This window comes from Salpingoeca rosetta (genome assembly GCF_000188695.1).
Source record: "Salpingoeca rosetta unplaced genomic scaffold supercont1.2, whole genome shotgun sequence".
In the NCBI taxonomy this organism is placed as follows: domain Eukaryota; class Choanoflagellata; order Craspedida; family Salpingoecidae; genus Salpingoeca; species Salpingoeca rosetta.
Genome location: NW_004754932.1, coordinates 1,318,438 through 1,333,921, shown reverse-complemented (window position 1 = coordinate 1,333,921; position 15,484 = coordinate 1,318,438). Strand labels below are relative to the sequence as shown.

The 15,484-nt window shown below is 55.6% G+C and overlaps 5 protein-coding genes across 5 annotated transcripts in view; 3 read left to right on the top strand and 2 right to left on the bottom strand.

The window, feature by feature from the left end:
* Window positions 1–95: 95 nt before the first annotated feature.
* PTSG_00865 (uncharacterized protein) lies at window positions 96–1,962 on the bottom strand (the record flags this gene model as incomplete). Its single annotated transcript, XM_004998276.1, has 6 exons — window positions 1,689–1,962; window positions 1,351–1,412; window positions 1,031–1,136; window positions 783–875; window positions 404–466; window positions 96–203 (listed from the first exon to the last, which is right to left on the bottom strand). The coding sequence occupies exons 1-6, from the start codon at window positions 1,872–1,874 to the stop codon at window positions 96–98; spliced, it is 618 nt and encodes a 205-aa protein (XP_004998333.1). The 5' UTR covers window positions 1,875–1,962.
* Window positions 1,963–1,982: 20 nt separating this feature from the next.
* PTSG_00864 (uncharacterized protein) lies at window positions 1,983–5,394 on the top strand (the record flags this gene model as incomplete). The annotated part of the gene is made up of 11 exons (XM_004998275.1): window positions 1,983–2,164; window positions 2,298–2,404; window positions 2,596–2,666; window positions 2,957–3,080; window positions 3,373–3,434; window positions 3,620–3,707; window positions 4,022–4,131; window positions 4,286–4,334; window positions 4,515–4,619; window positions 4,936–5,095; window positions 5,297–5,394. Exons 1-11 carry the CDS (start codon window positions 2,008–2,010, stop codon window positions 5,392–5,394), a joined length of 1,131 nt encoding a protein of 376 aa, XP_004998332.1. The 5' UTR covers window positions 1,983–2,007.
* A 451-nt stretch (window positions 5,395–5,845) lies between these two features.
* On the top strand, window positions 5,846–8,920 carry PTSG_00863 (DEAD box polypeptide 17; the record flags this gene model as incomplete). Its single annotated transcript, XM_004998274.1, has 4 exons — window positions 5,846–7,093; window positions 7,412–7,543; window positions 7,804–7,905; window positions 8,202–8,920. The coding sequence occupies 4 exons, from the start codon at window positions 5,846–5,848 to the stop codon at window positions 8,607–8,609; spliced, it is 1,890 nt and encodes a 629-aa protein (XP_004998331.1). The 3' UTR covers window positions 8,610–8,920.
* PTSG_00862 (uncharacterized protein) lies at window positions 8,874–13,346 on the bottom strand. Its single transcript, XM_004998273.1, has 4 exons — window positions 11,696–13,346; window positions 11,199–11,356; window positions 10,826–10,965; window positions 8,874–10,522 (listed from the first exon to the last, which is right to left on the bottom strand). The coding sequence occupies exons 1-4, from the start codon at window positions 13,147–13,149 to the stop codon at window positions 9,242–9,244; spliced, it is 3,033 nt and encodes a 1,010-aa protein (XP_004998330.1). The 5' UTR covers window positions 13,150–13,346; the 3' UTR covers window positions 8,874–9,241.
* A 287-nt stretch (window positions 13,347–13,633) lies between these two features.
* The window catches only part of PTSG_11652 (uncharacterized protein), a gene marked incomplete at its 3' end in the record, with an annotated part of 7,875 nt that continues 6,024 nt past the window's right edge, over window positions 13,634–15,484 (top strand). Inside the window, exons 1-3 of the mRNA XM_004998272.1 lie at window positions 13,634–13,865; window positions 14,248–14,354; window positions 14,545–15,237. Coding sequence (XP_004998329.1) covers window positions 13,787–13,865; window positions 14,248–14,354; window positions 14,545–15,237 — 879 coding nt within the window. The 5' untranslated portion in view covers window positions 13,634–13,786. The remainder of the gene's footprint in view (window positions 13,866–14,247; window positions 14,355–14,544; window positions 15,238–15,484) is intronic.

The window sequence follows — 15,484 nt, the reverse complement described above, 5'->3', positions numbered from 1 at the left end:
GGAACACAAGAGGAACAAAACAGTCAGCGAATGCACGTGCATGTCATGGCACTCCGTGCAGGGCCATCGCACACGGGTTCAAGCTCGTGCACATGTCAGGAAAGCGTACAGATCATGTGGTTGGCAACCACGAATTCGCCGGCGCTTGTCGCAGCGAGAAAGCACACCAGTGTGCCATAAACTGCAAACACCACAGGCGGTGCCTGGCAACCGGTCGTGTGGGTGTCAGTGTCAGTGTGTATGTCAGCGAGGAGGGACAAGACTAAAACACAGGCAAAGTACAAGTACGAAGCAAGTCACCCTGGGGCCACACGGTATGCACAAGGACACGCACAAGAGAACAACAACAACACGCAGCATGCAAGACACACAAACACAAACACACACACATACACACACACACCTGCAGGTTGATGATCGGTCTCAACACGCTGTCAGCATCACATATTCTCGTCTTGCCTGGTTTCTGTTTGTTTGTGTCAGACATGTGGGCAACCAACAGGTGACGCATGAAAATACAAGCACACACACACGCGCGCGCACTCACAATCCATGCACACACAATCCACACACACACACACACACACACGCACACAATCCACACACACACACGCACACACACACACACACACACACACACACACACACACACACACACACACACACACACACACACACACACACACACACACACACGCACACGCACACACAATCCACACACTTCCGCGGCTGTTTGCACGCTTGCGTGAACCAACGCCAGTACACCGATGATCATGGCTTACCCAGCAGTACTTGAACCACATGGAATGCAAAATGTCCCTGTTCTCGCCCAGTGCTATCCGACTCTTCAGCACAGAGATGTGGGCTTCCGCGGCCTTGCTTGGGCAAGCATCCACATGCACAATATGAGTGTGGCAGTGAGATGGCAGCAACCAAACAGCTACAGTGTGAACAGGTGCCGCGAGTTCACAAAGATACACGCAAACGCATGAACATGCACAAAGTAACGAGCTGCTCAATATGCACTTACCAAGAGGTCTGCTTGAAGCTGCAGAGATGTCGTTGCCAGCGCCTTGCCATGCCTTTCCAGCTGCTGCAAATCTCGAATCGTCTGCTCGATCGGCCTCCCTGCAGCTCTGTTGGTCGGTTCAGCATCAAAGATACACAAAACCGCACGCTGTAAGACCCCACAGCAGACTCGCCGGCACACATATTCACACACACACACACACACACACACACACACACACACACACACACACACACACACACGCACATATACTCATGTACGCACGTGCACACACTCTCACACACATTCACTTCGGCTGTCATTGTGCAGCAGTCACTCACCTTGCTCGTGCGCCTGGAAGTGGAACGCTTAGGTTCCGCGTGAGCTCGAAGAACCGCTTGCTCTGCACACAGTAACCGGAGTTGTTGGTGCAAGTACGACATGTGTATGGACGTGTGAGGTCGAGGGGCGTGCACAAGCTATCAACGTAATGCAACCGAGTCTCAAACATGCAATCAGAAATACAAACACACGCACACACACACACACGCACACACACACACACGCGCGCACACACACGTGCACACACACCGCGCACACGGCTACATGCACGCACACACTACACACGCATGCACACGATACACGCATACAACTACCCGTACGCACACAAAACACTGACCCGCCATGTGAGGTCGCTGTTGAAGTAATCACGGGCGTGAAACGTATCCACATCTGTTGGCCTGGACACATGGTTCACTGCTGCCTTCTCCAACAACACCCACACCAGCGCTAATAACAAGCACGCTGCAAGCCCCTTGCCACTGTTCAAGAAGCGATGCTGCCACCGCTCCGCCACCGTCGTCATCGTCACCAACAACACCAACACACCCACAACAAACAGACGAAGCACTGTCTGTTGTCCTCCCACGACAACAGCAGCCAACAAGTTTGGGCGATTAGTGCATATCTTTGGGAAACTTTCGTGCCTGCAACCAACGATGATGACATCCTTCTCCAACTGCACCTTCTTGTTGTTCGCTGTTGTTGTGGTTGCGGTAGCTGCGTGTGTCAGCACTTGTGCAGCTGCCACCACTGCCACGGCAGGCACAGCTGTGAGCCACCACTGGGTGTTCCAGACCAACGCCTCCATTGTTTGTACGTGTCTGGTGTCGCGGTGGGAGACAGGGCTGTGATGTGCGTTGAATATTCGTCGTCTTGTGTGCATTGTCATTGCGCCTGCCTTGACCTCACTTTTTCCAACCTAACATCATTCACGATATCGCTGCAGATTCACACATGTCCATGATCGAGGCCCTGCCAGACGGAACGCTGGTGGCTGCGTTTCAGGGCTCCTCGCTCTCGGAAGGCTGCAATGACCAGGCCATCTTCTTCACGGTACGAGTGGTGGTCGTGTGATGCCCGGGCCAGGGACTGCACACCACAGGTGTTATGTGAAATGCAAACACCGCACAGCGCGTGCCACGTTGGCATCCCCATGGCTTGGGTTGATCTTGAGTTTGTGCCTAATCGCGTGGCTACTGTTAGCGTGGGCATGACGTGATATTTGTTGCTTTGCTTGACTGCAGTCCTCAAAGGATGGCGGCGTGACGTGGGCACCCGCCGTGGTGGCCCAGAATGATACGCTGGCGTTGTGGGGGTACGTTCATGGACTCACGTACAAACACAAACACACGCCAAACCGGCTCCATACCACCATGCAAGCATGTCTCTGCATCTGGGTGCTCATGCGCGTCAACGGCAGTCCTCTTTCTCAGTTCTTGCATGGTTGGACATCTCACACACGCACGACACACACGCACACACGCACGACACACGCACGACACACGCGCATGACATACAAACACTCATGTTACAGCACTCACTAAATCGCTCAATCCCTCACTCTTGTTCGTGATGCACACGTCGCGGTTGTTCTTTTCGACGTAGACCCGTGTTGCGCTTTGACAAGGCAACCAACAAGCTGTGGCTGTTCTTCTCTGCATCCACCAAGTACCAGAACCGCGACAAGCCAGGCTGCGGTTCCTTCAAGCGCTCCTATCCCGGCGGAGAAGTGCGTATGTGTGTGTACGTGCGTGCATGTGCGTGTCTGTATATATGCGTGTGTGTGTCTGTACATGTGCGTGTGTATGCGTGTGCGTGTGCGTGTGCGTGTGCGTGTGTGCGTGTGCGTGTGCGTGTGTGCGTGTGAAGCATCGTGTAATTGTCCATACTAGTATCGCGTGCACGTATGCTTGACCCGCTTCCTGTCCCTCGCACGAGTGACAGGCACCAACATGCATTCATGCTGAGTGTGCACTGGCGTTCACTGCGCATACATTGGTGGTTTGCACTGCGGACAACAGGTCCGATACGTGACGTCGACCGACGGCGGCGCAACCTGGACCAACCCCGTCGTTATTCTCCCGTGAGTGTATGAGAAAATGGAGCTTGCACTGCGCCAGCTGCTGCTGCTGCTGCTGCTGCTTTGTTTCATTGTGACGCCATGCGAATGGGTGGGTATTCACTGAGTTAGAGATGCTTTGTAGTTCACATGCGTCTGTGTCTCCTTTACTATTGCAAACTTCCTTTTTGTTGTGGCGATACTCACAGGTTTGAGGCTCGCGGGCAAGTGAGCAAGGTGACCGCGAACCACATGATCATTACCGCAACTGGCCGCTGGATGCTTCCGTTTTGGCAGGTGCGAGCGTGCAGGAACAGCAGGGGACAACGATTTTGATTGCCTGCTCCCATCGATCACGCATCCTGCAAACAGCACCTGTCTGCCTACATGTGCATGAACAATGGATCATATGTGCTGTGCACGCTGCTGTGTATGCTATGTGCTGTACTGTACTGTGTGTGTGACTGTGTGTGTGACTGTGTGTGTGACTGTGTGTGTGTGACCGTGTGTGACTGTGTGTGTGACTGTGTGTGTGTGACTGTGTGTGTGTGACCGTGTGTGACTGTGTGTGTGCATGGTTTTGCATATGCACGCGAAATTGTATTCCGCAGGAGCCCCGGACTGTGTATGACAAGGGTCTGAGTGCATCAGGTGTGCTCGTTTCGGATGACAACGGCACAACATGGACCACACGCGGCAGCATTCACAACAACAGCACGTGGTGCGATACATCAGTGAATGTCAACCAGAGAGTGTGTGTTGAGGGGGGGGGGGAAGGAGGAGAGTGTACACAACAAAGAAGCGAATGTGCGTGTGTGATTGTGTGTGGTCGCGTGTGATCGCTGACAGGTTGCAATGCGCTGTGACCGTTGCAGGCTGATTGAGAACACCCTGCACCAATTTCAGGACAGCTCTTTGATCCAGGTCAGCACTGCACTGCTCTTGCGCGCGCGTGTGCGTTCGTGTGCGTGTGTGTGTGTGTGTATTCGTGTGTGTGCATGCATGTGTGTGTGTGGTGTTGGGAATAGTGCCTTCTGCTTCTGCTACCTCCGCAGCCTGTCTCAGCCATATGGCATCACCTGCCCTGACCATCACGTACATCAGCTGTTCCGAACACAAGCCGGGTATATCTATGAGAGCTGGAGCACCGATAATGGCAACACGTGGACCACCGCTATGCCCTCGTCGCTGCTCAACCCAAACTCAAAGGTGTACGACAGCATCTTGCACTGTGATGTTTTGTGGTGTGTATGAATGAGTGTGTGTGTGTGTGAGTGTGAGTGAGGGAGTGAGTGAGTGAGTGTGCGCTCTGTGAGCGTGTGTGTGATGTGTGGTCATGGACATCTGTCGTTTTGTGGGGATAGCTACACGAAGGCACGAGTGGGTGTGTGAATTCATGTGAAACATTGTCTGTGAAGGACAGCCGCTTGATTCATTCGACCGTGCACGCCCCACCCCACCCCTCCTTTCCCTCACCGTGACCACCACCCTCACTATCAACGATCCGATTCGCCCATACGTGCAGGTGTGCTTAACGCGTGGCTCTGTCAACGGCAGCGCCATCCTCGCTTACAACCCGTCCAAGACGGCGCGCACACCGCTCGTCCTTGCTCAGTCCTCGCTCACGGGCCACACGTGGACCACCACCGCCAGCCTCGACAACGATCCAAACATGTCCTTCGAATGTGCGTGCGTGAACGTGCGAATGTGTGTGAATGTGTGTGAATGTGTGTGAATGTGTGTGCATGTGTGTGAATGTGTGTGCGTGCGTGATCGTGGTGGGCTACCTCATTCGGTTTCTTCTGTCCGCTGCACCTTTCGAACCTATCCCCCACCATCACCACTATGTGTGCATCGTGTTTTAACACCTGCAACCGTCTTGCTAGATCCGACACCGCTGCTGCACGCTGGGCGCGTCTTCACCACGTACTCCGCCAACTCGTCAAAGGGCATCAAGCTCGCCATCTCTCCAATCTCCTCTTAGAGACGCAAACCACAACAACAACACTGCCACTGTCACCAAAAGAAGAAGAAGAAGAAGAAGAAGAAGAAGAAGAAGAAGAAGAAGAAGAAGAAGAAGAAGAAGAACAACAACAACAACAACAACAACAACAACAACAACAACAACAACAACAACAACACCAACAACAACAACAACAACAACAACAACAACAACAACAACAACAACAACAACAACACCAACAACAACAACAACAACAACAACAACACCAACAACTTGGCTGAAATGATTAAACTGTGCAATTATTTCATTCTGCCCACGTGCACTTTATCGTCCTCCCAAACAGCGATCGCACACACACACACACACACACACACACACACACACACACACACACACACACACACACACACACACACACACACACACACACACACACACCACACACACACACACACCACACGAACCCATCGCCATGGGGAAGCGAAGCAAGGAAGAGGCTGACGCTGTTGCGCCTGCTGAGGATGGCAAGAAGAGCGTGAGCGGTGAAGGTACAAGCAGCAAGAAGGAAAAGAAGAGCAAGAAGAAGAAGGAGAAGAAGGAGAAGAAGGAGAAGAAGGCTGCCGCAGTGTCGGAGAAGGAGACCCCCGGCACTCCCGCGACAACAAGCACAAAGCCCAAGAAGGACAAGAAGAACAAGAAGGATAAGAAGAAGGACAAGAAGGATAAGAAGGATAAGAAGGACAAGAAGGACAAGAAGCAGGCCGAGGTCAGCGATGGTGCAGACACAACAACAGAGAAGAAGGAGAAGAAGGAGAAGAAGAGCAAGAAGAGCAAGAAGCAGAAGAAGGGTGTGAATGAGGATGACAGTGAACAGCCGACCAAGCGGGCCAAGCCGGCATCCAGTAACGGCAGCAATAATGGCGCCGCCGCCAAGCACACGTCCAAGACCAAGTCTGGCCCGAGTAGTGGCGTGCAGTTCGACTTCTACACAGAGCACAAGGAGGTCAGCGCGTTGCCGTCTGCCCAGGTCAGCGAGGCGCGCAAGAAGGACCGCGTGGAGGTGAAGGGCTTCCACAGCGAGTCTGTGGAGGAGTTCAAGCCCATCCCCAAGTTCCACCAGAGCAGCATGCCGGACGACGTGATGAAGGTCTGCGCCACCTTTGAGAAGCCGTCGCCCATCCAGAAACACACGTGGTCCATTGTTCTTCGGGGCCGTGACGTGGTTGGCATCGCAGCCACGGGCTCCGGAAAGACACTCGCTTTTGGTCTTCCTGGTCTCGTGCACGTCGCAGCGCGCGGCACCCCTGGTCGCGGCCGCCCCTTCATGCTGGTCATCTCGCCCACGCGCGAGCTTGCCATGCAGACGGGCAAGGTGCTGAGCGACGCGGGCAAGGGCATGAACACCCCGCTCAATGTGCAGTGCATCTTTGGCGGGGCGCAGCGCCGCGAGCAAATGGATGCCATGCGCAAGCCCGTGCACGTCATCGTGGCAACACCAGGCCGCCTGCTTGACCTGTGCGAGGCCGGGTCCATCGACCTGAGCGCCGTCACCTTCAACGTCCTGGACGAGGCAGACCGCATGCTTGACATGGGGTTTGAGCGCGACATCAAGCGCATCATGGCGCAGATGCCCACGCCGCGGCAGACGGTGATGTTCTCTGCCACGTGGCCGCAGGAGGTGCGGCGCATCGCAAAGGACTACCTCAATCGCCCTGTCAAGGTACCGCACACGTGATGTGATGGAGTGGTGGGCGTGTGCGTGCATGCGGGTGCGTTGTGTGTATGTGCGCGCATGTATGTATGTGTGTTCATGTGGGTGGGGGACGGGGGGAGGGGGGTTTGAAGTCATGTGTGTGTGCGTGCATGTGTATGCGTACATGTGTGTGCGCATGTGTGTGCATGCACGTGTGTGCATGTGTAGATGGGTTGTGCTTGCGCACATACACGTACCAGAGCTCGCATGAAGTTCTTCTCGTGCATTGTCGCTCCACAAGACCTCAATGCCACCCCTTGCTTCCCGTTTTGATTGTGCTCGCAGGTAACGGTTGGGTCTGATGACCTTGCAGCCAGCAAGAACGTGACGCAGATTGTGGAGGTGATTGACCCGAAGCAGAAGAACGGCCGCCTTCTTGATCTCCTCAGGAAATACCACAAGAGCCGCAAGAACAAGGTACAAAGCGTGTGTGTGTGTGCGTGTGCGTGTGTGTGTGTGTGTGTGTGTGTGTGTGTGTGTGTGTGTGTGCGTGCGTGCGTGCGTACGTATATATGTGTACGTATGTGTGTGTGCCCGTGGTTGTCGCGTAACATCTGCAAATGTGCACCAGGTTGTGTTGTTGGTGTTGGTACAGCGCCAATCCGATTCGATCCCATTCACACGCATGCTCGCACAACAATGTGCACCCCCCTCCCTTCACTCTACGCACCAACCAGGTGCTTGTGTTTGCGCTGTACAAGAAGGAGGCGGCGCGCCTGGAGCAGTTCCTGCAGTACAAGGGATACAACACAAAGGCCATTCACGGCGACCTCTCACAGGTCAGCTAGCCCCCCCCCCTGCCCATATTCGCGTGGGCTTTTGTGTGTGTGTGTGTGTGTGTGTGTGTGTGTGTGTGTACGTTGGTTTGCGTTGACGTGTGCAGCGGCTCTTGCAACAGTGATTGGAATGCCTGCTGCAACCATTCGTCTGTCACGATCAAGTGTGTGGTGCCGCTGCTTGCACTGCCCATCAACATCTCTCCCCACTCACCACCATTTTTCTCCACTTGTCCCTCCCCACCCACCTCATACCACCACACCCCTCCCTCGGACCACCACTCATCCCACGACCGCAGGGCGACCGCAACCGCGTGCTGCAGGAGTTCAAGAGCGGCGAGGTGCCGCTGATGATTGCCACCGACGTGGCTGCGCGTGGCCTGGACGTGCCGGATGTCGAGTATGTCATCAACTACACTTTCCCGCTCACTATTGAGGAGTATGTGCACCGCATTGGACGAACCGGTCGTGCGGGCGCCAAGGGCACGGCGCACACGCTCTTCACACAGCACGACAAGCACCACGCGGGCGGGCTGGGCAACGTCCTGCGGGCTGCTGGGGTGACGGTCCCCGAGGCGCTGATGAAGTTTGGGCAGCACACGAAGCGGAAGGTACATCCAATTTACGGCGCACACTACCGCACGACAGACGATCTTGTTGATGCACAGCCAACCCGCATCACCTTTGATGATAGTGACGACGAGTAGTGCCTTGCGTGCATGTGTGTGTTTGTTGCAGCATTTATGAGAGCATGTACAGCGAGTGTATGCACGCGCGTGTATGCACGTTGTTTACGTGTGTATGTGAACGTGCGTGGTGTTTTCGCGTGCGTGCGCCCAAGTATGCATGCGTTTTATGCATCTCATGTGCATGCCGTCGCCCCAGCACGAGCTGTGGGCCGTGGTTTTGTCCTCTAATCAGCGTGTGGCGCACACACCAGTGCCGCGTGTGGCATGCGTTGTAGCCGTTGCTTCGCTCATTTGTTTCATTCAAGTCTCATATTACAAGCATGATCACACTCCATCGCACCCCAACACAAGAAACCGAGAGAGAGAGAGAGAGAAGAGGGCAAAGGCAAACTACATTTGTCACAAGGACACGAACAGTGCAAGGCGTAAAAAGAGCAGAGGCAAAGGGAGTGAAGTCACCAGCGTAACTACGTGACACTACATCACAATCACATTGGGAGAAGGCAACAAACAAGCAAGCAACATGCCCATACCACACAGACACACAGGCACACAGACACACAGACACAGACACACACGCACACGCACACACACACACGCACACAGGCACACACAGACACACACGCAGACACATCCCTAGCCCTTATCATTCAAACCAGCGGGGCACAAGTGGTGCCATTGTCTTGGAGCTGGTATCCTGGCTGGCACGTGTGACACACGTCCAACTTGCGGAGGTAGCAGCCCTTGCAGTTGGACACACGGCACTGCGCGCACGTGTGTGTGCTCGTATCCAGCGTGTAACCAGGGTTGCACCCACGGCACACGGCAGCGCCACCGAAGCACCGCCACTTACGGCACTCCGGCACAGTTGGGCGTGGATCGACGATGGTGGGGCGACGTGTTGGCGAAAACGTCGCAAAGTCGTTGTGGCGCATGGTGGCGTTGGCTGCCTCCTCAAGCAGCAGCAGCTGCGTGTACCGCTGCGCGTCGCACACGGTGTTGATGGTGTCGATGAGGTGTGGGCGGTACAGCGCGTCGACGTCATACAGTGCGCCGTCCTGGTTCAGCAGGTGCGTTCGTGTGCGCACAATGGCGTCCTTGCGGTACTGCACATACACAAACGGCTTTTCGCCCGCAAGCAGCCTGGGACTGTCCACGGCACCATCCTCGCTGCCAGGAGGGAGTGACACCAACTTCCGCCACACTGAACGGCCATCAAGCTTGCTGAAGAACGGATCACTCGACACGCTCCCCTCGTCGCCACCATCATCACCACCATCACCGTACGTGCCATCGTCGCCATCGCCCGTGTTGAAGACGATGGACGCATCGGACAGCAGGTCCTCTCTTCCCGCTGCCGCCGCCAGCGTTGTCATGATGTCCGTGAGGTCGCCAATGGCGTTGATGGTGATGCCGGGAGCAATCACAGATGGCCACTTGACAATGCACGGCACTCGCGTGCCGTTGTCAAAGACAGAAAACTTGGCGCCATCCACATGCTCGACCGTTGTCGCATCGTCATCGCCATCATCACCATCTCCAAGGTTGTTGTCCAGTGGAACGTCGACGTCTGAGCCAAAGCCGTCTGGGGTGCCGTTGTCGCCGACAAACAGCAGCAGCGTGTCGTTGCTCACACCAACGTCCTGCAAGAACGTGTCCAGTTCGCCAACAATGCGGTCCATCTCCTCCATCATCGCCGTGAAGCGGACTGCGCGTCCACCGCCGTTGCCGTCGTACTCGGGCGGCGTTCCTGTCCGGAAGGAGCCGTGCCCAAGCAGCATGGGGTAGTACAGGAAGAAGGGCGTGTCCTCCTGGACATGATGCAACACGAGATCTTTCACCATCTTCACGCCCAGGCGAGGGCCGTAGTGTGGCCCTTCTGGCTCCACGGTGGTCCATTCGTTGCGTCGCCCCGTTCCCCATGGCCACGGCTGTGATTGCGAGAGAGTGTGTGTGTTGTGTTGTGTTGTGTTGTGTTGTGTTGTGTTGTGTGTTGTGTGTTGTGTTGTATTGTGTTGTGTTGTGTGTGTGTCGCGGCAGTGGAAGTGAGGGCTGACAAGGTAACATAGATAATGGACGATGCAAAGTGGGGTGGTGTGGTGAGATGAACGACGTACACGAGGAAACCAGTCGTGTCAAATCAGTGCGTGGCGTGGCCTTCAACCAGAAGTCAAATCCCCACGTGATGGATGGGAAGTGAAAAGAATGACACAGGGTTCACCATCAATCATCACCTGGCCTGAGAACACGTCGTTGGAGGTCACATCCAGGTTGGTGTGTGCAACAAAGTCCTTGTACCTGTCGCGGTCAAGCTCACGCGCCCACACAATGTACTCGTCAATACCGCACCCGTCCGCTTGCAGCGGCAGATCACCTGGCGTGCGTGTATGTGTGTGTATGGTCATGCGTACGTGTGTGCGTGTACGTGCGTGCGTGTGAGAAAAAGATGTCAGGGGTGAGATGGAGGGCATCACAGCACAGCAATTGCAAGGAAAGCGAAAAGTAATGGGGTGATGACTTTGCACATACGGTAAACACATCCGACACACACGCACACACATCTGACACACACACACACACACACACACACACACACACACAGCTAACCGAGGTGCCATTTGAGGATCTGGGCGGTGGAGTAACCGGCAGCCTTCATGAGTCGCATGAGACTGCAGTGCTGTCGTTGAAGATCGTCGAGGGGAAGGCCACCAAGATTGGCAACGAGGCCGTGGCGCACCGGGATTCGCCCGCTCAGCAGCGTCGACCTGGCCAGCAGGTGGGATGAAACGCATGCACACACGTGTATGTGTGTGTGTGTGTGTGTGTGTGTGTGTGTGTGTGTGAAGGCGTAGGTTGAGCGACAGTGTTGTGGGGATCGTCGAAGCATAACAGTGCAGAGAGAGTGAGGAGGTACGCATGCGTGGTGTGCCAAAAAATGTGGGCGCACGTGCACAGACACCATACAAAACACAGACACGCACACACGCACACAGACACAGACAGACAGACAGACAGACAGACAGACAGACAGACAGACACACACACACACACACACACACACACACACACACACACACACACACGCACGCGAACCACTAGCTCACCTTGAAGGAACGCATGCTGGCTGGGCGTGAAAGTGTGAAAAGAGGGCGCCCTCCGACGCAAGGCGATCCACGTTTGGGGTGGAGTGGTGCGACCCATAGGCGCCAATACGCTCGGCACCCACGTCATCGGCAAACATGAGGATGATGCCACGCGGGGCAGACGATGACAGCGCAGGCGTTGATGATGACGAGGATGAAGTGGATGTTGACGATGATGTGGATGATGAGGAGGATGTTGATGATGATGACGACGTAGAGGTGGAGGAAGACGTGGAGGTGGAGGAGGATGTGGAGGTGGAAGATGAGGACGATACACTGGACTGCTCGTGGCCCAGTGACGACGAAGGTCTTGTTGTCATGGTGGTGGTGGTGGACGTCGTGGTGGATGTAGTGGTGGACGTTGTTGTTGTTGTTGTGGCTGGGGGATGCATTGTGGTTGCATCACCAGGAGGTGGCGTGGTGGTTGATGTGGTGGTTGACGTTGTGGTGGATGTAGTGGTGGATGTGGTGGTTGGCATGCTACTCGATGTCGTAGTTGATGTGGTGGTTGGCATGCTACTCGATGTCGTAGTTGATGTGGTGGTCAATGTGGTGGTTGTAGGAAGGTTGATGCGGGAGAGGGAAAAGGAGTGGAAGGTGGTTGATGTGAGCCTGTGTGGCTCTGCATCCCGAAGCAGCGAGCAGATGATGGGGATGGCATCGTCACCTGGCGTGCCAGAGTTGGCTGTGGCCTGAAACGACGGGCGCGTCTGCACAATGTGCAGGGCGTCGCATTCGGCCGTTGCCAGGCACGTGGCCATGCAGTCTGAGACACGGGAGACGAAGGAGCGGATGAGGTGGCCAATCTCCAGTCGGAAGGCATAGTCGCTCGGGGAGCCCGGCGCGAAAGGGACGGCGCCAACCGCATCAACCGCAAACCCCATGCTGGCTGCACGCGCGTGCACGTGGTCGTACGAAACCCACGCCCTCAGGGCGTCGGTGGGAAGCTGTGGTGGGAACTGGTCCTGCAGCGGCGTGCGCAGCAGCGTGAAGGACGACGTGCCTGTGGGCACGGGCTGCCCTGTTGCTGGCGCGTTTGGCAGGAGGTAGCACGCATACTCCGGGGCCACGATGAAGAACACGCCGGCGCACTCGTCAAGGGAAACGGAGGAGCACAGGTTCACGCACGACTCCAGGTCAATGCGCTTCACATTTGGAACCGAGACGCCAGAGAAGAGGACCGCAGGCCGAACCACATCCTCGGTTGCAAACCGGGTGGATGGGTAAGCACCGACGAAGCACTCGTAAAAACCGGATGGCACGACCGGGCCATGGAGCGACGGATCGCTTGTCGTTCTCGCAGCCGAGCCGGAGCTGGACGCGTGGGCCGTCTGCGTGGCCAGCGTTGCCAGCAAGGCAACGGCCAAGACACACGCCGCCGCAGTCATCGCCAACGTACGGTGAGCAGTGAGCATCGATCGATTCGATCGATTGCCAGTGGTTTGGGGTCAAGCGATGTGTGCGAGTGTGTGTGTGTGTGTGTGTGGTAGGGGGGGGGCTGCAGTTCCACACTACTCACCACCTCAATCCAAGAGGTCCTCTGCGATCTAAACTGTGCTTGCAGCACAGGTGCTGTTGGTTGGCAAAGAAGGAAGAAGAGGTAAAAGTGCTCACATCAGCCGCCTCTCACTTCGCGCAGCCACATCATGCGCTGAACGTTGTTTCGTTTTCATGTCGTGGGTGCAGAAGCAAAAACTACCGCGAGGGTCGCGTTGTGGCGGGTTGGGTTGTCCGGACAACGTGAAAAATTAAATGTGCATCGACTCATTGCTGCTTGCTTATTCTGTGCAATTTGCGCCTGGTTGGTCCTGTGTGTGCTGCAGCCGCCAACAACAACAACAACACCAGGCAAGGCAAAGAAGGCGAGGGTTCGAGGGTTCGAGGCAACAGACGGAGAGGGGGGGTGTGCCTCTTCTTCAAGTTGGTGACATCAACCTCGCTGGTGCTGCCGTCCCCCCGGCCGCAACCTGCTCGGGATCTGCCTGCAAACAACCACGGGAGCAACATACATAGTACAGCCAGCATAGATAGGAACCAAATGTACAGCGCAGCATGGACAACCTAAACGCAGAGCCATGGTTTGCGGGATCCATGCAACGCGACGAGTGTGATCAGTACATGCACCAACCACGTCAGTCATGCCCACACTCATCCAAGCTGGCCTTTCTTGTTTGCCATGTGTGCGCTTGCTATGCGTGTGCTTGTTGTGTGAGCCCTTGACGTGTGCTTGGCTGCTGGATTGATTGATTGCTGTGCTTGCTTGCTTTCGATGCGTTCTTCATGTGCCTGTGTTCTCTTTCCACTGACACACATACAGGCACGCACTGACACGCACACACACACACATACACACATACACACACACACATACACACACATACACACACGCACACACACACGTACTCGCATACGCACACGTATGCATGTTATCATGATGACACACTCGTTGATTCCTTTGCTCCCCCTCCACCGCCAATCACGCCTCATCATGCATGCTCACTGCGTGACCGCAGATGTCGAGCATGGCCACTTTCTCGTGCGGGAATCGCAATCCGCCCCAGGCGTCTACACGCTCGTGATCAAGCAAGGCCCCTTTATCAGAAACTTTCGCATCTCCGAGGTTAGTGCGGTGTTTTGGACTGGGGTGAGCGTTCCTGCTTTGGGTGTTGATGTGGATGTAAGGGTGTCTGAAGTAACAACGTAACGTCCTGTTTATCCTCCCTTTCACACACACATGCTTTCACGCACACGCATGCTTTCACGCACACACATGCTTTCACTCACACACACGCACACATACACACACGCAGGCGGGAGGGCAATACTACTTGGTGGAGGGAAACACATTCCCCACTATCGGGTTGCTGTTGCAGTCTGCCATGTCCAGCGGCATGTCTTCAGAAGGAGAGCTGATTGTCCTCAAACCCCTCCATGTCAACCCAAACGCCGCGTCTCCAGACCAGCCGTCCGCTGTGCCCATGATCCAAGACCAGGAAGTGTACGAGAGCATCGACGAGCCTCCAAGCGCACAGTCGAGCAGGCCGCCTCCCGTCCCCACATCAGCCAGGCCCGCCGCCCTCTCGCCACAACGTCCGCTGCCGCCGCCACCACCACCATCATCATCATCATCAACCACCACCAACACCACCACCCCGGTGGCACAAGCGCCCACAGAGAACTACGGAAAGGTCAACACGCTGCGGCCTGGCGCAACGCTGCTAGGTGGCAACGAGCCCACATATGGTCAGATCCCAGACAGCCCAGAGGACGATGCATCTGCGGTCGACTTTGGTGTGCCGCTCCCTGCAACATCAACACGTGCGCCACCACCTCTCCCACCAGCAAACACGCGGCCCATGCACCAGCACCAACGGCACCAACAGCACCAACAGCACCCGGGTGAACAGGATCTGTATGAAGACCTTGACACTGAGCAGCCCGACGAGGATTTGTACGAAGCAATTGACGACAAGAATCGTGGCTCCAGTCACCGCGCACCCCCGGTTTGTTGCACACGTGCGATGTTGGTTTTCGGTGGAGGCGGAGGATGGGGAGTGAAGAAAGCCGCTGAGCAGGATAGGATGCTTGCCTTTGGTTCTTTTGTGTTGATGTGGCTCTCATCGATGTTCACACACACACACACGCACGCACCCACCACACGCACCCACACACACACACGCGCACGCACACACACACACACACACACACACACACACACACACACACACACACACACACACACACACACAC